Source organism: Antennarius striatus, chromosome 12 (genome assembly GCF_040054535.1).
Source record: "Antennarius striatus isolate MH-2024 chromosome 12, ASM4005453v1, whole genome shotgun sequence".
NCBI lineage: Eukaryota > Metazoa > Chordata > Actinopteri > Lophiiformes > Antennariidae > Antennarius > Antennarius striatus.
In genome coordinates this window covers 21118097-21140000 of record NC_090787.1, presented here as the reverse complement: position 1 = coordinate 21140000, position 21904 = coordinate 21118097, and the positions used below count along the sequence as shown (strand labels likewise).

General features: G+C 41.6%; 2 protein-coding genes across 3 annotated transcripts in view; one reads left to right on the top strand and one right to left on the bottom strand.

The window, feature by feature from the left end:
• The window catches only part of itga4 (integrin alpha 4), a 30062-nt gene extending 14834 nt beyond the window's left edge, over positions 1 to 15228 (top strand). For both annotated transcript variants that reach the window (XM_068328582.1, XM_068328583.1), the window contains 17 exons: positions 1 to 27; positions 136 to 181; positions 408 to 562; positions 2142 to 2296; positions 2440 to 2592; positions 3723 to 3799; positions 4558 to 4699; positions 5275 to 5376; positions 5741 to 5817; positions 8430 to 8519; positions 8953 to 9040; positions 9180 to 9287; positions 11199 to 11324; positions 11609 to 11734; positions 11939 to 12037; positions 12124 to 12243; positions 12959 to 15228. The exon at positions 1 to 27 is cut by the window's left edge and continues 64 nt beyond it. In XM_068328582.1, coding sequence (XP_068184683.1) covers positions 1 to 27; positions 136 to 181; positions 408 to 562; positions 2142 to 2296; positions 2440 to 2592; positions 3723 to 3799; positions 4558 to 4699; positions 5275 to 5376; positions 5741 to 5817; positions 8430 to 8519; positions 8953 to 9040; positions 9180 to 9287; positions 11199 to 11324; positions 11609 to 11734; positions 11939 to 12037; positions 12124 to 12243; positions 12959 to 13060 — 1793 coding nt within the window. In that variant the 3' untranslated portion in view covers positions 13061 to 15228. The remainder of the gene's footprint in view (positions 28 to 135; positions 182 to 407; positions 563 to 2141; positions 2297 to 2439; positions 2593 to 3722; positions 3800 to 4557; positions 4700 to 5274; positions 5377 to 5740; positions 5818 to 8429; positions 8520 to 8952; positions 9041 to 9179; positions 9288 to 11198; positions 11325 to 11608; positions 11735 to 11938; positions 12038 to 12123; positions 12244 to 12958) is intronic.
• A 404-nt stretch (positions 15229 to 15632) lies between these two features.
• Positions 15633 to 21904, bottom strand: part of cerkl (ceramide kinase-like) — a 28513-nt gene continuing 22241 nt past the window's right edge. The window contains exons 8-14 of the mRNA XM_068328584.1: positions 20707 to 20884; positions 20208 to 20273; positions 19314 to 19345; positions 19108 to 19216; positions 18939 to 19035; positions 16980 to 17173; positions 15633 to 16126 (exon numbers count right to left, since the gene is read on the bottom strand). Coding sequence (XP_068184685.1) covers positions 16048 to 16126; positions 16980 to 17173; positions 18939 to 19035; positions 19108 to 19216; positions 19314 to 19345; positions 20208 to 20273; positions 20707 to 20884 — 755 coding nt within the window. The 3' untranslated portion in view covers positions 15633 to 16047. The remainder of the gene's footprint in view (positions 16127 to 16979; positions 17174 to 18938; positions 19036 to 19107; positions 19217 to 19313; positions 19346 to 20207; positions 20274 to 20706; positions 20885 to 21904) is intronic.

Genomic DNA, 21904 nt, shown 5'->3' with positions numbered 1-21904 from the left:
TTGACATTGATCATAATGGCTACCAGGGTAACTGTCTCTGTCTCAACAACCACAATATGAAACATAACCGTAGTTTTTATCAATCTTCATGTTAGATCTGCTTTAAGCCGGAATAAGTTCTCTTTTTTCCTGCAGATGTGGCGATTGGTGCGTTTCTCTCAGACTCAGCTGTTGTTCTCAGGTAAGACCGAGGCCCTCAGCTGTTCAAACACCGACAGACATTTCAGCGCTAGTTCTGCACATTGTCACTGAAGTGCATGGATTCCTTATTGTAGCTGATTTAGGAGGGAACAACGCTACATGAGGAGCAGGACATCCCAAAACGTGGTGGAAAGTATTGTTGTGTTCTTCTTCTGTACAGACAGCATATACTAACGACTTCTCTGAATGTGTCCTGTGTGTTGTAGGACCAGACCCGTGGTTCAGGTGAAGGCGTCTCTTCCTCTGCCTGATCAGATTGACCACCAGATGGCGCTGTGTCAAGAACACAAGATGCCAACAGTCTGCTTCAGTGTTACAGTCTGCTTCAGCGTCAGGTCCAGACAGTTCAAAGGAGCTATAGGTACCATAAATGTGCTCACTTCCTGAATGAATCTCATTGGTTGTGCACCTGACTCTTTGTGTTCCTATCACATTACCCCTTTCTGGGAGAAAGCAAGACTTGATTAGTCGTCTTTTTCATACACTTATCCACTGGCGGCAGTTAAAGTTTTCATAGATGACATCTTTGCTTTAAATCCAGTAGACCTATGTAACGTACGTCATTGAGTTGCATGCTTATTAATACAGAACATTTCCATCCATCCATCCATCCATCCATCCATCCATCCATCCATCCATCCATCCATCCATCCATCCATTCTCTTCCTCTTATCCGGGGTCGGGTCGCGGGGGCAGCAGCTTTAGCAGGAAGCCCAGACTTCCCTCCCCCTAGCCACTTCGTCCAGCTCCTCCGGGAGAATCCCAAGGCCTTCCCAGGCCAGCCGGGAGACATAGTCTCTCCAGCGTGTCCTGTGTCGTCCCCGGGGCCTCCTCCCGGTAGGACGTGCCCGGAACACCTCACCAGGGAGGCGTCCAGGAGGCATCCTGACCAGATGTCCGAGCCACCTCATCTGGCTCCTCTCGATGCGGAGGAGCAGCGGCTCGACTCTGAGTCCCTCCCGGATGGCCGAACTCCTCACCCTATCTCTAAGGGAGAGCCCGGACACCCTGCGGAGGAAACTCATTTTGGCCGCTTGTATCTGGGATCTCGTTCTTTGGGTCACGACCCACTCAGACGCTGCACCGATCCGCCTGTCCATCTCCCGTTCCATCGTACCCTCAATCGTGAAGGAGACCCCGAGATACTTGAACTCCTCCACTTGGGGCAAGATCTCATCCCCAACCTGGAGAGGGCACTCCACCCTTTTCCGACTGAGGACCATGGTCTCAGTTTTGGAGGTGCTGATTCTCATCCCAACCTCTTCACACTTGGCTGCGAACCGCTCCAGTGAGAGTTGGAGATCACGGCTTGATGAAGCCAACAGCACCACGTCATCTGCAAAAAGCAGAGACACAATACTGAGGCCACCAAACCGGACACCCTCAACCCCTTGGCTGCGCCTAGAAATTCTGTCCATGAAAGTTATGAACAGAATTGGTGACAAAGGGCAGCCTTGGCGGAGTCCAACCCTCACTGGAAACGAATCCGACTTACTGCCGGCAATGCGGACCAAACCCTGACATCGGTCGTACAGGGACCGAACAGCCCTTATCAAGGGGTTCGGTACCCGATACTCCCGAAGCACCCCCCACCAGAACCCCCCGAGGAACACGGTCGAATGCCTTCTCCAAGTCCACAAAACACATGTAGACTGGTTGGGCGAACTCCCATGCCCCCTCAAGGACCCTCTGGAGGGTGTAGAGCTGGTCCACTGTTCCACGGCCGGGACGAAAACCACACTGCTCCTCCTCGGATTCAGAACATTTCCAAAGATGTTAAAATTGTGACGTAACAATTTTGTTTTGAAATTAAAAACTTCACAGGCCCACTGCATCTCATAATGGTTGCTATGTTTGGACAATTGCTGTTGTTAGGAAGGCTTTAGTAAATTGTAATTTATATTATTATTATATTTACATTTTTTTCTTCTTGTCTTCAGATCTCCAGTATAATTTAACAGCTGACCTTCTCCACAAACCGTCATTCCCTCATCGTTTCTATTTCCATGGCAATGGATCATCCAATGGCACAAGAGGGCGTGTTAGAGCACGTCCTGGTCAGGTCACATGTACGACACATGTTGCCTACCAAAGGGTAAGACACTCAGTATAAGTAAAGTATAATATAAATAAGTATAAGTAAATATACTCAGAATAAGTACATTTAAACAGTTAGATTAGCTGTAGTGCTGTCAACAATATTAACTTATTGTATGTACCTGTTTCCTATTTCTACAGAAAGACGTGAGGGACATTTTTACTCCAATCCAGTTTGAAGTTTCCTACAGTCACAAAGAAACACACACCCAAAGAGGCTCATCTAAAACCTTCACCCCGTTAAAACCCATTCTGCAGCAGAGTGGAGGGCACCAGAACACTATCACCAACCAGGTACAATGTAGAGATATCACCAACCAGGTACAAGCTAGACATATCACCACCAGGTACAATGTAGAGATATCACCAACCAGGTTCAAGTTAGAGATATCACCAACCAGGTACAAGCTAGAGATATCACCAACCAGGTTGAAGCTAGAGATATCACCAACCATGTTCAAGCTAGAGATAACACCAACCAGGTAGCAACCTGTAACGTCTCTAGCTAGTTACCAACTAGTGGTAAGACCAACCCTGTCCAAACGAAAAAGAGCTCCTGGGTGAACTCTGGCACATTTACAGAAATGTTCTGTTAAATAAACCAATGAATAAAGTAAATAGCACCTGATAGTGCAACTTATTTTTCATCATTTCTGACAACCAGACAAATTAACATTTTTGAATATTACAACTCTTTTTGAGTGCTGAATAAAAATCCAATATTTATTGTTATTAATTGTCAATCTCAGAACCCATTTGCTATTATCTGACGGTTATTTGGGGTGCCCAGTGTTTGTCATGTTTTGTGTCCAAGTTGTAGACATTCAAATAATGAATAATCTGCACCACACTAACTCCCTCTTGTACCACTTTCAGATATCTGCATGTAAATTCAAAAGTTAAAAAGCTGTAACAAGCTGAAATTCGTTGTCAGATTATAGCTGATGGGTTCTGATCTAGCATTTTTGCCAAAGCATGCCAACATAGACACCTGCGTGCAACCAACATGAGCTGAAGTGAGGTCAACACTTCAACAGGCTATGAATGGAAATGCTTCTGAGCCATCATTCATGCATTTAACTGTTTAAAGACATATTTATAGATAACAATACACTAAATCAAATGCAGCTCAGTACCACTTTGCTGTTGCTTCAAAGTCTGTTCATCACCAAACTGATTTAAAGGGAGGGAACATCTGTGTGGTCCCTTGCATATACTCAAAACGACTTGCTGCAGAACCAGATGTATTTCCATCTGCAGCGCATTAACAAAGATCAGTCATCTCAGCTCCTGATTTAACATATGGGAAGGATTTAGGAGATTATTTGCCATTTGTAAGGCTAGGGTCAGGGTCAAAGGTCAGGTTATTTGTTGTGCACTGCTTCATTCATACTAACTATTGACTCTAACTTTCACTCTGTCAGACGCGGTTTGCTCGATCCTGCTTTCTGGTGAGCTGTTCAACAAACATGCAGCTGTCAGCTCAACTGGTGCTGCCGCAGTAAGAACACACACACGAGCACACACACACACATGCACCGCCATTAACACCAGTTGTTTTTATTTGTTCATTTTTAATACTATTCTATTGTGTTGAATGTACAAGATAAGAAACGATATGTGATAATAATACAGTAATAACTTACATTTACGAATTTCCCTTGGGATTATTAAAGTATATATCTATCTATCCATCTGTCTTATATTGTGCTTTTCTGGACACTCAACATAGATCCGGTACTCATTCACTCAATATTCACACCTGGTGATGGTAAACCACATACAGGTGCCTTGCCCTGACGGAAATGGGGCAGCCAATCCGCACCAAATGCCTCTCCGATCATTGGACAACCTGCCCTACCAACTGGGCCAACTGTGTGAACTGTTTACAACAGAGGCGAACACATGATGCTAATTAGCTGAGAAATGAAAGCGGATTTATGTAGCGCTTCAGTCAGCTGCGGTGGTTTAATTGTAGTTTTTATGGGCTGCACTGTTGTCTTTTTCTCAAGACGATATGGCAGGAAATATGCTGACTCAGTCTTCTTTTTGAGAATGAAAGGAGAGGATATTTTTCAGTCATCTACCAAAAACTTTTTTTTTTAACCATTTTTGTTCATGTACTTATTAAATAAAGATGTTGTTTCTTATTCTTATTTAATCAACTGATATAAGTTGATTAAAAGCATCTGTGTTGGACTGTTTCTGACTGAATTATCAGTGTTCTGACTGTTTTAAACCTGGTTTCCTTGATGACAGGCAGCAGGAGTACTTCGCCGTCGGCTCAGGACAGACTGTCTTGTTGAAAACCTTGCTAGTGAACAGTGGAGACGACGCCTTCTTGCCACGACTGACGCTGAATTTCCCCAACAACATCCACTACATTAAAGTATTGCAAAATGTGAGTTTACATCATGTTAATAGGACAGCTTGAATGTCCATTATTATAACCATTTTATATACTGCATGGCTGCAGGATGTTGTTTCTCTGGTCTGGGGTGTCTGTAGAAGTCAGGGCAAAATATTATTGCTTGAAAACCACAAAAAGTGCTTTTTATGTCACATGGGACCTCTAAGGAAGTGAAAATTATGTCAAAGTTGAAATAATATAAGTTCTGTATTTAATCATGTTTGAGCTGACACCTTTGGTCACTGACAAGAGAACATCACGCTTAATATAACAAACACAGCAAGCAGACACTGAGACAGTTGTGTCACAATTACAACAGAAGATCAAAGTTGCATTTTAATAAAATGACCATTAATTATTTGTCTTTTGCCATCAACTCGTGAGACTCAATCTGAATCTGACTCTGCAAAACTTTATCTGCTTGATAATGAATAAATATTGATAAAGGAATACAAATGTATTAATAAATGAATATTTAACATTATTATTAATTCTAAACTGATCTGCTGTCTAACAAAAGTTTGTTTTTCACTTCTAATGAACGAATAAATTATGTCTGTGTGCAGGAAGACAACATCGTCCGTTGTGATGTCATGCAGGAAGTCAACGGTACGATGGCAGGTGTTGACTGCAGCGTCACGAGCCTCCTGCTGTCAGCCCACGCCCAGGTGAGCCAGTGAAACAGGGCTATTGAAATGAGCTTATGCTAGTGGTGTGAATTTCAGCATTAATTTTAAATCACATTATAAAGCAAGTACAATCAGTGTCTTGTAGAATTTTATTAGTGTACAAAAGCATAAATGAAATCGCAACATGAACAACATCGACATCCATCTTGTTAGTACTGCTAAAAGTACACCTTATGTTGCTCCTTAGTCCATCCAGTCTTTTTGTTGTGGACATTTTGTCTCATCAGCAGATATTTTTTGCCTTTCCTTCATCTCAGTTGTTATTTGGAGCAAATATTATGAAATAAATGTTGAAGTGCTGAAGTTCCCCTGCAGAAAAGGTCACACTTCCTGTTTGTCGTAGTTGAACATCAGCTTCCTCCTGGATGTTAGCCAGAACAGCACCCCTGGTGACATCATGATTCACATCAACACCAGCAGGTAAGAGTCCGTCATTCAAGACATTTTCAAATTTCTAGAGCACAATTTTACTGGGCTGGTCTTAATTCACTAAATCACACACCCTAACTGTAAAATACCTCATAAATGCTGCAAATGAAGCGCTGCAACCAAAACCACCAAAGTTTGCACCACATGGCTCACAATTCATTCATATTACAAACATTTGGTAACAGACTAGAGCGAAACAATCACATACTTCAACACAACATTTTTCTTGATGGCCTGCATCATTTTTGTGCTCTGCTGGTATGAGAATGTTCTGGAGTCTGTCCAAACATCTGAGAATATGGGCTGTGTTGTATGGTCCAAGGTCGTCTTGGCGACGGAGCACACCATGGTTATTGGAGATGGCAGCACACATTCTAATGGTCCCACTATGTTAGCCAGGAACATCTATGGTGGCTCTGTGGCCAATGATGTTTCTTCCCCTTCTTCTGGTCTTTGCCAGGATGAGCCCAGCCTCATCTGTAAAGATGAACTTGTGGGGTTGCATGAGCAACCATTTCTAGTACGATCTGAAAACAAAGTACTCTAGCTGGGAAGCAAGCTTGTGTGTAGTGTACTGTAGTCAATACTGGAAGATGAAACTGCAAAACATTCAGAGTTCAATGGTCGCAAAACTGTTGATGCTTCTGGGCAGAAATTGGTTCTTACACCTTTCAGTTGGTACAAGGGGCTAAATCCTCGTCCTGAAGCCTGATTAGGACATCTTGATCATCTTCATCTTCCACATTCTGGCTGGCATAGAAAATTAAATGTTTCATGCCGTTTAAAGTTTGTGTTAAAGTTTGTATTAAATATGAATGTTAAACTGGTCAGAGTTTAGGATTTTAGGGCATATTGATCACGTATTTATTGCTTATTTTTTCATGATTAAAATAAAACATCCCCCTCAGTTTATTTGATAAATGGCACCCTGCAAATATCCATATAAGCTGTTCTAAGCTTTTTGTGTCTTTGACAGATTCTGCTCAAAAGGCACCTCATAAATTGTTTTATTCTGATTTGGTTTCACTTGAGAATACAGAGTCAATGTGGAATTATGTCTCTGAGTCCTTTAGAAAAACAAAAAAACAAAAAAATATGGCTTAGACAATTCAGCCTAAAGATATTTCCCCACAGCAGAATGAACTAATTGGTTACATACTGTAGTCAAAGCTAAATGTCCAGGTGACAGAGGCGACAGTAAAACGGCTCAGTTTGAGCTGCACTCTGTCCAACCTCTCACATTGTCAGCCCACGGTTGATGATATGATCCTCTAAGGTTGCTCTGATTGAAGTTGAAAGTTGTTTTCTTCTTTGGCCATGAAGTCTACCGAGCTTTACCTCCACCTCTACCTCCACCTCTCCCTCTATCTCCACCTCCACCTCTACCTCTACCTCTACCTTTCACTCTACCTTTACCTCCACCTCTACCTCTACCTCTACCTCCACGTTACCTTCACCTCCATCGCTACCTCTACCTCCACCTATACCTCTCACTCTACCTCTACTTCTATCTCTACATCTACCGCCACCTCTACCTCAACCTCTCACTCTACCTCTACCTCCACCTCTACCTCTACCTCTACCTCTCACTCTACCTCTATCTCTATCTCTACCTCCACCTCTACCTCTCACTCTACCTCTATCTCTATCTCTACCTCCACCTCTACCTCTACCTGTACCTCTCACTCTACCTCTACCTCTATCTCTACCTCCACCTCTACCTCTACCTCTACCTCTCACTCTACCTCTATCTCTATCTCTATCTCTACCTCCACCTCTACCTCTCACTCTACCTCTATCTCTACCTCCACCTCTACCTCTACCTCTACCTCTACCTCTACCTGTACCTCTCACTCTACCTCTATCTCTATCTCTACCTCCACCTCTACCTCTCACTCTACCTCTACCTCCACCCCTACCTCTCTTTCTACCTCTACCTTTACCTCTACCTCTACCTCTACCTCTACCTCTACCTTTATCTTTACCTCTACCTCTGCCTTTATCTCTACCTTTACCTTTATCTCTACCGCTACCTCTCACTTTTCCTCTCCTCCTCCTTCTCACCCCTCTTCCTCTCTCTGCAACTTCTTCCATTGCAGTACAAAGAGGTGCTCACCTGTGATCTTGTCATAGTTCTTCCTGATTGAAGTGGTAACATTAACCATTGAGGTGTTTGGCCAGGTGACAAACACATCAGACCAAAACTGTTCAGAGCAACTAAAAAGTGTAATTTTGAATTGCCAAATCTGTGTGCAGAGCTTTGAAGACTTGAGAAGAGGTTTTGTTCTCTGAGTGTCAATATCTGCTATGCATATCATTTTAGTATGTTATCATTAAGAAAACACAATGTTATCAGTTTTACTAATTAAACTACAAGAACTACAGAAACTACCAAAACTCAACATACAGACAGTTATATTGTCGTCTGTATTAGTTTTGCAGTTTAACTTAAAAAAATATTATGGCAAAGTATTAACAGCACATTTGAACAGTGAAAAAAATAATCTTAAAATTGTCTTTCTTGCTTCACAGTGAGGAGTTCCAACTGAGATAAAGATGAGATGTTTGCTGGTTAATTATGTGTGAATGTGTTTTCTCTGCAGTGACAACTATGAGAGGGAGGAGTATCTCCATGACAACTCCCTCAGTCTCCCTCTTTCTCTCAAATATGGTGTCAACGTTAACATTCACAGGTGAGTGGGCAGAAACTAAAATTACTATAATACTAACTACTTCTATAAATTATTATTAATAAAACTTTCTTTTTGAAACCTAAATAGCCTTTTTAAAATTTTCTTTCAATGCTGGAATTCAATAAGAAATAATAAAATCAGATACAGTAAATGTATATCATTTAATAGCTTTGGCAAACATTTAACTTGTGGCTCATGTTTTCCTCTTTATCTGGAAACGCTGCAGATTAATGTTTGGCTAAGGCTGTCAGACAGTCGATCAATAGGACAAATGAATGAATGAATGTAAGAAAGAAAGAATGAATATATCGTAATGATAATTTTAAACAAGATGAACACAATACTGTACTAGCTATTGTCAGCTCCAACTATCGACTACAACGAATCATAAAACCCATAGCCGTCGTTGATGAATGTCTGCCTCGCCTTACAGTTTTGTCTCTCCCACCTCGTTTGTCTTTGGAGATGAAGACTTGACCCCAGTTGACTGTTACAGCGAACGCTTTAACTACACTTATAAGGTAAACATCAGTGTGGTTCAGACATTCTTCCAGATGTGAGAACAAAGTGAACTCATGAAGTGCATCAATGCAACAGAAACTCTTTTATTCTCACCATGGATGTTCTGGTTCTGTTGTGTGTTCGCACTCTGTGTTGAAGGTGTTAAACTCTGGACCCAGCAGGGCTGTGGATACTGTGGTGAAGATTTCTCTGCCTAAGATCCTCTCACCGTACCGACACAGACTGCTGCAGGTGGTGGACTGGCAGGTATGTCCCGTACTACTAACAGCAGTCGCACCGCATCGGAACAGGAACGACACAAACTACAACTGTAAACTGGAATACTGCCACATGCACAGAAAAACAAAATAAAGAGAAATAAATACGCATGTTCTCCCCGTGTCTGCGTGGGTTCTCTCTGGGTTCTCCGGCTTCCTCCTACCTCCAAAAGCATGCGCTTCAGGTTGATTGGCCAGTCCCGAATTACCCGTAAGAGTGAGTGTGTGTGTGTGTGCGTGTTTGTATGTCTTTGTATGTGGCTCCGCAGTGCGCTGGCGTCGTGGCCGGAGTGTCCCCCGCCTCACGCCCTATGTCAGCTGGGATAGGCTCCAGCTCCCCGTGACCCGCTGCGGCGGATACAGCGGCAGTACATGAAAATGAATGAAATTATAGAAATTACACACACACACACACACATATATAAAAAAAAATTTAAAAAAATGTCCCTCTCACCCTTGTGGGGTGGTATCTGTGTGTCATCCTCAAGCTCGGGTCCTCTACCAGAGGCCTGGGAGTCTGAGGGTCCTGTCAGTATCTTAGCTGTTCCTAGGACTGCGCTCTTCTGGACTGAGGCTTCAGATGTTGTTCCAGGAATCTGCTGGAGCCACTCTTCCAGTTTGGGGGTCACTGCCCCAAGTGCTCCTACTACCACGGGGACCACATTAACCTTAACCTTCCACATCTGTTCCAGCTGTTCTTTCAACCCTTGATATTTCTCAATCTTTTCGTGTTCCTTCTTCCTGATGTTGGCGTCAGCTGGAATCTCCACATCTATCACCACTGCTCTCTTCTGCTCTTTGTCCATCACCACAATGTCCGGTTTGTTAGCCAGTAGCTGTTTGTCGGTCTGGAAGCTGAAGTCCCACAGGATCTTAGCCTTGTTGTTCTCAACCACCTTTGGTGGTATGTCCCATTGGGATTTGGGTGCTTCTAGTCCACACTGGGTACAGATGTTCCTGTACACTATCACAGCTACTTGGTTGTGCCTTTCCATGTATGCTGAGCTGGCGAGCATCTTACACCCTGCTACCACATGCTGGACTGACTCTGGGGCTTCTTTACATAGCCTGCACCTTGGGTCAGATCTACTGTGGTAGATATTGGCCTCTATTGCCCTTGTACTTAGGACCTGTTCTTGTGCTGCCATGACCAGTGCCTCTGTGCTGTCTGTCAGTCCAGCTTTATCCAGCCATTGGTAGGTCTTCTTGATATCAGCCACTTCCTCTACCTGACGGTGGTACATGCCGTGTAGGGGCTTGTCCCACCATGTCGTCTCCTCCTCCTCCTCCTCCTCTTCCTCCTCAGGTTTCTGCTGTCTAAGACATTCACTGAGCAGTTCATCTGTTGGGGCCATCTTCCTGATGTACTCTTGGATTTTTGATGTCTCATCCTGGACAGTGGCCCTGATGCTCACTAGTCCTCGGCCTCCCTCTTTCCGCTACTGTACAGCCTCAGGGTGCTGGAGTTGGGGTGAAACCCTCCATGCATGGTGAGGAGCTTTCTAGTCTTGATGTCTGTGGCTTCTATCTCCTCCTTTGGCCAGCTTATGATCCCAGCGGGGTATCTGATGACCGGCAGTCATATATATATATATATATATATATATATATATATATATATATATATATATATATATATATATATATATATATATATGTATATATATATATATATATATATATATATATAATGTATTTATAAATATATATACAGTATATATGGCTATATGGCTAAATACTGTACGATAGAAGTGTACTAGTAGCTGCAGTGAATACAGTAGTAGTAGTAATAATAATCATAATCAATATCAGAATAAGAATAAGAGTAACAGTCAGAGTCAAGGTATAATTTTGTAGTTTGAAAAGTGTGTGTGACATTTTGTATCGTCTCTCTCTGCAGTCGTCTCACGGTGTGTGTTCAATCAGCGACAAAACAGTTTCAGTCATTGACGACTGTGACGTCCCTCAAGCTTCCTTCATCAAACAGCTCATCTTCTTCTTCTCCTCCTCCTCCACCCGCAGAATGGTACACACACACACACACACACACACACACACACACACACACACGCATGCACGCACACACACACACACACATACACGCACACACACACACACACAGACACACATACACTGAGAAATGTCTAGATATCTAAAGCCGTGTGAAATGCTAACATGCCAACAAGAACAATGTTAACATGTTCATGAATCGCGCTGCTAGCATCGCTAACGATTTATGACTGAAGACCTGAGGAGTTTGTCTCGTCTTCACTACTGTTGTCTGATTGTGCGTGAACTTTGTGTGTGCAGTTCTGTGGTCAGAGGGATGAGCTGTGTGAGCAGCTGTTGTGTCGCCTCGGCAACCTGGAGGTGGGGAGAGAGGCCATAATCCAAATGGAGATGAGACTGAACCCTGCTGTACTGCTGCAAGCTCCGGTAACACAAATACAGACGTCTCATCAGTAGTGTGTGTGTGTGTGTGTGTGTGTGTGTGTGTGTGTGTGTGTGTGTGTGTGTGTGTGTGTGACTGGTTGTTGAGCAACTTGGTTGCTTCTTCTCTTTCTGTCAGTTCTGCTGAAACCAGGTCCCGTAACATTTAGTGAAACACACATGTAAGCCTGATGTCTGTGTCTTCCTCAGGGTCGTCATGGCATCATGAGGATGGAGAGTACCGCCCTGATGACCAATCCCAGAGAAGACCATCACACCATCATCACCTACAGACAGCCTGTGACACAGGTACAACACTACATGAATACAAACCAGAACAACTTGGATTCATATCCTAGGTGTCACTAATAATCTGCTATATGATGCATTTCCAGGCCGTGATCGAAGCTGTTTTTACCCAGAAACCTTCAACAACGGTGAAGGTGTTCATTATCGTCATCAGCTTAATTTTGGGGTTGATTATCCTGGCTGCTCTCATCTGGTGTATGTGGAAGGTAAATATTTTCTTTAAATTATATTTTATATGATGACATTTATGGGTGATAATTAAATGTGTGAATGCTCCTTGAAGGGTGGGCTCAGATAATTTTACAGATAAAATCTGTGGATTAAATTAACCAAGATCATCAGGAGGCCTCAGATCTCAATAGTCTGTTTGTAAAATAATACAGTAATAATAATGTATCGCATTTAATGTAATTAAACCATCACACCTCTGCTGGTCTGCTGTCAACAGACACGATGATACTGATCGTCTACAGCAGGGGTCCCCAACCCCCAAATACAGAACTCGCATTATTTCTGTTTTATTTATCATTGATTTATTCTCATTAATATTTTGTTTTAAAATGACCAGAATTTCTCCTCCACATCTGTCTATGAGTCACTCTTGACTCGAGTCAAGATGCTTGCCTCAGTCACATGACTACCTTCTTAAAGGGGCCGCTGAAGACGGTAACATAGAATACATTACTGCTAAATTGAAACTCCTAAGGTAGCGAAATGAACAAAAAACAATCATACACGCGATGTTACGAGGATGCTGCTAACAAAGTTGCATACACATTGGATTCAAGTTTATTATATTTAGAAAAAAATATCGCACAACGTTAAACCACTTTATACACATGTAACTATATATTCTACCGGTAAAGGACAGAATGTCGATGACAGTTGTAATCAAACCGTTTCTGTCTCCGTGTCTCTCAGGCTGGTTTCTTTAAAAGGGACTTCCAGAAGAATAAGGAAGAGTTTCGGCGAGACAGCTGGGACTACGTACCTAAAAGCGACAAGAGAGAGAGCACTTCCTAACCCCAACAGTCACCTCTGGCCTTGACCTCTGACAAAGGTCACATTTTGATTGCGGAACTGTTTTAAGGAAGTACATGTGCTGATGGATGAATTCATGGATCGCCATATCTGAAAGTGTGGCTACCCAATTTGTCCAAAACAGTTGCAGGCACTGCTGTGTGTCACACTCGTAACAAGTGCAGCTGGCTTCAACACGGACTGAGTGTGACGCAGGATGTCTCAACACCTGTTCTGACTGTGAATATTCAACCACTTGCCCGGTATACCTTTGCAAATAATTTAAAGACTTGAAAAAGAACGGAAGATAAAAAAGGGAAGTTGACCTGACATAATCATGTGACCTCTCTGGGATGTGATCTCATGTTATTGAGCTCAGTTCTGATGAACTTCTCTCAGGGGATGGAAACCTGGCCTCTAAGTGTCTGAAAATCTGTGCGTTTGTGTTTACCTGTTGACCAGTACGTAGCACACACACTCACACACACACTGATAGTTTGCTGATTCTGTAGAACAAACCAGATGCTGTCCAGACAGAAGTGGTCGAGTGTCAGCTGCTGTGATGTTCTGGTGCTGATGCTGCAAACAATCAGGGTGGAATAATTTCTTTAGGTGTTTTCATGGATACCAACTGTCATCACCAAACTGTATTTATCCTTTAGCCTCTCCTTGAGCTTTTCTCCCTGTAAAGTCCAGCCAGGGATTTTAAAACAGGGTTTATTTGGTCAGTGGATCTACTCACAGGCAGGAATTTTCTTTTTTGCTCAACGTCTCTAAGCTTTATGTACGTCTGACCAAAGCAAAAGGTCTTGACTGTGATGACTGGAGTCAGCAGGACACAGCTGTCTCCAGGCTCGTCAGCAAATATCAGAGATAATTTCTGGTAAGTTCACGCATTGAGAGCGCTTTGCTGCTTGACTAGATTTTTTGATTATAGAGGAAACAACACCAAGAGACAAAGTATTTATTAATGAAAAGCAGAATATACATGAAAAAATAATGATAAAGATAAAAATCTATAGCTGCTGAGTATATGAAAAAAAAATCATAGGACAAATAATTTTAATTATGGGACTGTCCATGTGCAAGTTTTCCTGAATAAACAAAGGTGAAGTTGGAACAGAAATAACATTTTATTGGTTCAATAAAAAGAAAATAATGTTTTTTTAGGATTTGAATCATCAGGGATAATAATTCTATATGATGAGTGAATGTGATTAACAGCCTCACTAAAATCTAAACACGACTGCGTGATATGATCTGAATTATAAACCAGCTGTGTTCATATCCATCTGTACCACAGGATGAAGGAAACGCAACCCGCTCTGTCACACACACCTGAAACCGAGGGACACACACATGAACTGTGTTGTGCTGCTTCATGTTACGACCATGTCTTCACCCGTCAGTCTGATTTCAAACTATTAGTTTCTTCTGCTTGTTTAGTTGGACAAACCACCATTATAAGGAGAAAAAAATATTATAAGGAGAAAATTATAAGGGAATTATAATTATAAGAAATTATAAGAAAATAATATAGTATATAATAATATAATAAATAATTATAAGAAAATTATAATTATAATTATTTAGTGACCACCATTATTAGGAGCAAAAAAAATTATAAAATTCAGAGAAAGGGGAGAAAACTTAAATAAATACTGAGCCTTCTGGTGTTACTGTGGGCGTGACAGAAAAGTGTTTGTCTCTCTTCATCCTTCTTGGTACAGATATCACGTAATGAAAGACTTGAACGATATCAGACATCAGGGATGGATAATCTACACCTGAATGTCATTCCAAGTTATATAATAATATGTTAATTTTTTTTAGTTTAATTTAGCAGTTGCATTGTAAGTACATTAAATAATTTAGTGGTCAACATTGCAGTTTGTAGGCTAGCCCTCACCTATGGACGGAGAAGGAGTGAGTAGAAGAGTCAGTGGTAGGACATGGAACAGAAGCAGCTCAGTGAGCCACAGTGTTGAATGAAGACTACCTGAAAATATGATTTAAACTTTAAAGATATTTAAAAGCATTGTTCTGTTTGTATTATGTGAATGCAGGTATTTAAAACTGTTGCTTTTCTTAATTCTGCTTAGTATGCACAACACAGGAAGAGATATTTTTAATGTTTCAATAAATGAGTGTCTTATTTGTGTTTATGTGAAGCCATTCTGCACTGGAGTCTCACTGCCTTTATCAACACGTTTCTATTAAAATGAAGGATTTTCTATTTAAACAGTGATTTCTACTGGCATTTTTTATTAAAACCAAAGTGAATGCTCCCATTTGAAACCTGAAGCTTAAAGGAGCCTCTGAAAATAAAGAGTAATATTAAGTAAAAATAGATCCGATCAGAATTTCCTGTCTTTGTGAATATTTATCTCATTCAGTCTAGTTCTGAGGTATAATGTGTACAGATACTGGAGCTGCTTGGCCATCGACAATCTACACTGATCTAACAATAATTAACTCTGAACTAACAGAAAATTAACAGAATTTTCTCAAGGGACTGAAAACACCCCAGTTTTTTTTGGTCCACTTGAAGAGAGCCTTTTTTCTTGTTTTTAAAAAAAAAAATCCATTCGTTTTTAAATTTAAAAAAAAATAGTGCATACATGTCCATATTACAAAGAACAATACATAACTGAACACCTTATGGCATACGTAAGTAAATAAATAGACAGATTAATAAACTGGGGCGGCAGTAGCTCAGTCCAAGTCTTGGACAAGGGACCAGAGGGTGGTCAGTTCAAAACCCATGTTGGGCAAAAATTTGGGGGTGTGGAGAAGTGCCAGCTCACCTCCTGAGCACTAATGAGGTGCCCTTGAGCAAAGCATCGTCCCCTTTATAAGTTGCTCATTCCTCCATGTTTCCATGGAAACAGCATTGACCTGTAGAAGGCAATGTTGAGTCACCATGGTTTACGATGACAATGCGTTCCATTCCATTCACGCAATTCCCACAGCAGCGCCCTCTGCTGGAATCAGATGCAGCTGCAGGAGACGGTCGACTCCGCCTCGTCCACGTCTTCCCCGTACAGAGTGATGAGCTGGGGGTGGACCCTGAACGCACCGTTTGAACACAAACAAACAGTCAGAGGCGTTTCCAAATTTCAGTCTTGGAACATTTGAGTTATATGTGCAAATTTAAATCCTGTTATATTCTTATTCTAAACAGCCTCATGAGCAGTTTCACATCTCTAACCTGACAATGGAGATGTAGCTGTGATTTACTGATTGATGTACATGTGATTTACTGATTGATGTAGACGTGATTTACTGATTGATGTAGACGTGATTTACTGATTGATGTAGACGTGATTTACTGATTGATGTACATGTGATTTACTGATTGATGTACATGTGATTTACTGATTGATGTACATGTGATTTACTGATTGATGTACATGTGATTTACTGATTGATGTACATGTGATTTACTGATTGATGTAGACGTGATTTACTGATTGATGTAGACGTGATTTATTGATAGATGTACATGTGATTTACTGATAGATGTACATATGATTCACTGATTGATGTAGATGTGATTTACTGATTGACGCTCCAGCAGGACCAGGTTACAGAAAAATTTATCTCCTGATCTTGTTTTGGGTTTTTTTTGCACTGAAATGAACTTTTTTTGCATTTTTTTTCACAGAAAAAGTTTCCAAAGTGATTTTGACACGCAGACATACACACATATTTGATACATGAAGCAACTGCTAAAATAACCCTAACCTACTGCAGCGCTAATATGCATGTCAAAGACCAAGAAGAGAACCTTGTGATGCCCCTTATTTAACGAAAGAGGTGATATTGGGAGATCAGTAACACCAATTACTTGAGTTCCATCAGTGTAAGCACACCTAATCAATTAGTTTCTGGGATCTCGTTGAGTGACAGAGAAGCATACCTGACGAGAACTTCGTTGCCAATCTCGATCAACTCTCCATCAATGTTCCATGGGAAGGTGGCTCCATCTGACTGGATTATCGGCGAGCTTTTGGAGTCACCATCTTCCTCACTCTCCTCTGAAAAGCCAACGAGAGACCGTGGACGGATCCTCACCGCTGACACGGCGTGCGTCTCCACAAACGGGAAACTGAACTGCAAACAGTACCGTCAGAGAGACAGAAGAACCAATCAGAGACAGAGGAGGGTTTTTTTTGTTGCAGGTCCGAGGTCAGCAGGGGAGGGGAGGGTGAACTGTTTAGGTGAAAAAGAGAAGAACAAATGTACTTTGGAGAAATGATTTTTTCCACTCATATACTGATTATAAACTTGCATTTCTATGTGTGTACAGGCCCCTGAAACAGACACAACCACACACAAGAGAGCCTGTAAGCATGCAATTTAAATACAATTTAAATAACTCCTGAGAACTGCTGAGGTGTCCATGAGCAAGGCATCGCATCCCCCCACAAGCTGCTCATTTGGGGTGCACCTCGAAACAGCTGCTTGTTGGTCTGCCTTCTACTGAATATACTTACAGGCCTGTGGTGTGTAAGTACACACACACACACGCACGCACGCGCACACACACACACACACACACACACATATATGCATGTTTAATATATAGGAATATATAGTGAAAAGATAATTTCCCTAAGGGGATTATTAAAGTGAATTTCTTCTTCTACTTCTGTTTCTTCCTGTTCTCTTTGTTGCTCTCATTCCGCGGTGCACCGGCGCCGTGCCCGGAGTTTCCCCCGCCTCACGCCCTCAGTCAGCTGGGATAAGCTCCAGCTCCCCGCCACAGCAGATGAAGCGGTAGACGATGAAGGAACATTTCTCTGGTATTATATTTTATATATTTTTTATTTACCTAATTCTTGTTTTTAGTTGTACTCTGATTTTGTATTCCAACCCATATTAATTGTTAAAGCACCAAAAAAACCAAGACAAATTCCTTGTATGGGCAAACTTGCTTGGCAGTAAGGCTTTTCTGATTCTGATGGTTTCTACAGCAGCACCATAAATCTCCAACAGGGGGCAGCAGAGACCAACACAGAAGGACAGACTGACTTCTTTCTATAAAAGTAAAACTGATTTTGTGTATCTCTCAACAATAATCCACTGGTTGAGTATAATTACATTTATTTACTCAAGAACCGTTCCAATGTACATGTTTGAGGTATCTATACTTGTGTGTACTGTATGATACTTTAATTAAGACTTACTTAAAATTTGGATTCTGCAAAATACAGGACAATGCTTTTAAAATACAAAAAAGTACAGGAAGTTACTATAGAATTTTTTTTCAAGCTTTAATGAGTCACTGATTATTCATCCTTTTTTTCAAGCTGCTAAACTCCAAGGGAAATTTTCATGACAAAAATGCCATCAACTAAAGGCTTCTTTACGGCAAACACAACAATTTTCCACTTTTGATTGTCTTGACTCACAGAAAACCGAATAATTATAATTTTTTTAATGTTGCTCAGTAAAAATAGGGTGTGAAAGCATCAATGGAAGGATTTTATTGCATTTCTCACTTTAATAAAATAAAATAAAATTGGTCAAGAATCATCAGCGTGAAGCCTGGCAGGATGTAGGTCAGAGAATAAACAACTTGTTTGCCCTGCAGGACAGTAAAAGCCACACTGTCAGTATATTTAGAAAGTGGGTTAGTGTGATGTCTCACAGGCCGGGCTGAACCGGGTTAATCTACGCATTAACTAGTTTTAGTAGGTTTTTTTTAGCCCTCTGAATGGAAAAGTCAACGCTGAGAGATATTAACAACTTAAATCAGGAAAAAACCTTAAGTGTGGGGTCAGGTGGTTCTCAGACGGATAAAGGCCTGCATTAATACATTCAGACAAGGGGTGTCGGAGTCCGCTGTGGGGTGATGGTTGGGCGCTGCTCTCACCTGTCCACTAGAGCTGCTGTATCTCTTCAGATGTTTGATGAACTCTGATCTGGAGGTGTTACCGACTGCAATCAGCGCCGCGCTGCCGTTTGCCAACCTGTCACAACCAGGAGGTGAAGGAACATACTGATGACATCACATATTCATCATACACACCCCCTGTATGTACCTGGTGTTGGGGGCCAGTCCTCGAGGTGCATGTGGACTCAGACAGGGGATGGACATGATGCTGATGCTCAGATACAGGTCTTGATTGGTTGTCCAGGACTCCTCATCCTCTGCACAGACCGATCAGAAAGAAAATGAACGTAGCTGGTTGACGGGAAAGAAAGTCTGAAGGGTTTGGATCTAAAGACACACGAGTCACAGTCTCACCTGATTCTGACTCTGACTTCTGGTCCGGTGCTCTGAGGGAGAAGAGAATTCATTTTGTTTCAAATGTTGTGTTTATTCTTCAGACACTCATTACGACTAATGATGTACAGTATAATCACAAATATCTTTATCTACAGCACACGTGTCAAACTTAAGGCTTGGGGGCCAAATGTGGCCCGCACATTATTTAATGTGGCCCGCGAGAGCATAAAAGGTCAGAGTGTCTAAAAATAAATAGGTCGAAAGTGAGCTTTGACCAAAACTACATTTCCCACAATGCAGTAGTTCAGCCCATTTTAACTCTGACAAAAACGTTGTGAACAAAGTTAACATCCTAACTTGTGTCTGATGTTTTTTTTCTTTATTGATTGATAGTTTGATCCTTGATTGATGGAGTTCTGTGGGTTTAATAACCTGACAAATGAAAAGGATTTATGTTAGAACAGAGAAACAAACAAACATGTTTTTTCTGTCTAACTGTAATGTTTGGAACTAGAATCAGTCAGAAATTCAGTTATTTAACATTAAGGAGTAGTTACATTTAGTTACATTACACTGAGTTACATTTAGTTACATTTATAAGTTACATCAGGCCCTTTGAGGACAGCTGATATGCTGATGTGCCCTCATGTGCAATCGAGTTTGGCACGCCTGATCTACAGTATCCAAAAATCCAATAAGTCTTTAGGCTGGAATAAGAGTATAAAGAACTTAAATCAGTAGGGTAAAGTGATAAAAGACTAAACAGAACAGGGTCTTTCATGGAATTGTCACAACGGATCACACATTACACACAGGTACTTAACGTTGCAGTTAACACTGAAACAATACCAGGGGATAATCTAACACACATAAACCAATCTATTTTAGTGTAAATGTGTGTTTGTTTCTCACCCATGTTTAGACAAATTCCTCTGTGACTTCTTCTCTGGTAGGAAAGACAGCTGACAGTCCTCTGGTCTGAGGGACACAGGAGACAGACGTGAGGACCCAGAGGTGGAGTCTGCAGATGACGGTGGGGCTGTGAGGCCGTGCCTCCAACTAAATGTTACCGCTAACAAGCTAACAATGTAAAGCTGTCAAAACAACGGCACATTTACTTTTGTCAAATATGCCAATATATCTTTTTTTTCATGATAGTTCAAGCCAATTAGATTTAAGTCACTTCTCACTCTTTGGCCATAGAATACTTTAAAATTTGAACTACAGTATTTTCTGCACTATAAGGCGCAGCTGAAGGCCTTTAATTTTCTCAAAAACGTTGTGCTTTATACTCCAGTGTGCCTGATAGTGCAGAAAATACGGTATATATGACCCTGATGATCAACCTACTGAATAAATACCACAAAGCTATGTGTGTGTGTGTGTCTACCTGCATACGTGTGTGTGCTACCTCAGCCTAGCCAGTGTCTTCACCAGAGCGTACTCCCGTCGCCGTGACGAAGGCATCCACCTCTTCTTCTCTGCTCGTGCCAACGTCTGTCCGCCAAAGCCAAACATGGCGGAAAATCCAAAATGGACCAACTGGCCGAGAGATGAGAAGCTGCACATGTCGACCTGCAGCAGGTGACCTGTCAACGGTCACACATTATATCATATATATATACATATATATACTGTATTTTATAGAACAGAAAATAATAGAAAAAAGTAAACAGAAACACACATATAGGTTGTAAGAAGGATAAATTATCCTAAACTGAGATTAGTATTCATGAGAAGCTGCACTCCAGAGGTTACAGAAAGAGGTCAGAAGTGTGTGTGTGTGTGTGTGTGTGTGTGTGTGTGTGTGTGTGTGTGTGTGTGTGTGTGTGTGTGTGTGTGTGTGTGTGTGTGTGTGTGTTAATATCTATAAACTTCAGTTTAATGTGTGTATGATATTCTGTCTGGATGTCCCTGCCCCAGTTTGGCCAGTCCCAGGTGGTTCTTTAGTCCAGTTCCTCCAGTCCCTGGCCCTGCTGCTGGACTGGAGCGGTGCGTCTCTGAAGCAGCAGCATCCATTTACAGCGGATGATAATGTTGAGGTTAAATGACAATCTGTCCCTGTTCATGTTTTTCAAAGCAAAAAAATGACCTTCAAATGTGACAGCCTCCAGATTGTCACACTTACAAGCTGGGTTTGAAATGACCCAGAGAGGCTTTCCATTGGCATCGATAAACACATCAATAAATCAGATTCAGATTTATTTTCAGTTATAGCTGCTTCCTAGGACAAATCAGACATTGAGTAAAATGTTTTAGAGTGAATGTTTGTTACCTCTAGATGTACGGTAGGATAGAGATAGACTAGGATAGAGGAAGCTGCGACAGCGGGAGAAGCGGGTACTGAAGATGAATGAATGAATGTTCCCTGAACTAGTCGAGCTCAGCATTTAGCGCCCCCCCCACCTCGCCCCCACCATGTGAGGCTCAGTTTCATGCTCCTCCACGTTAGCTGATTTGTGCAACGGCTCAGACAAACACAAAGATTAACTCTGTTCAGACTGTCTGCTTCGCAAAAGTTTGATATTTTCTGCACCAGAGACTGTTGACTGTTAATTTTCCTACAGTCAGTGAACGCAGCACAAACAGTGGAAGGAACTGGGACAACA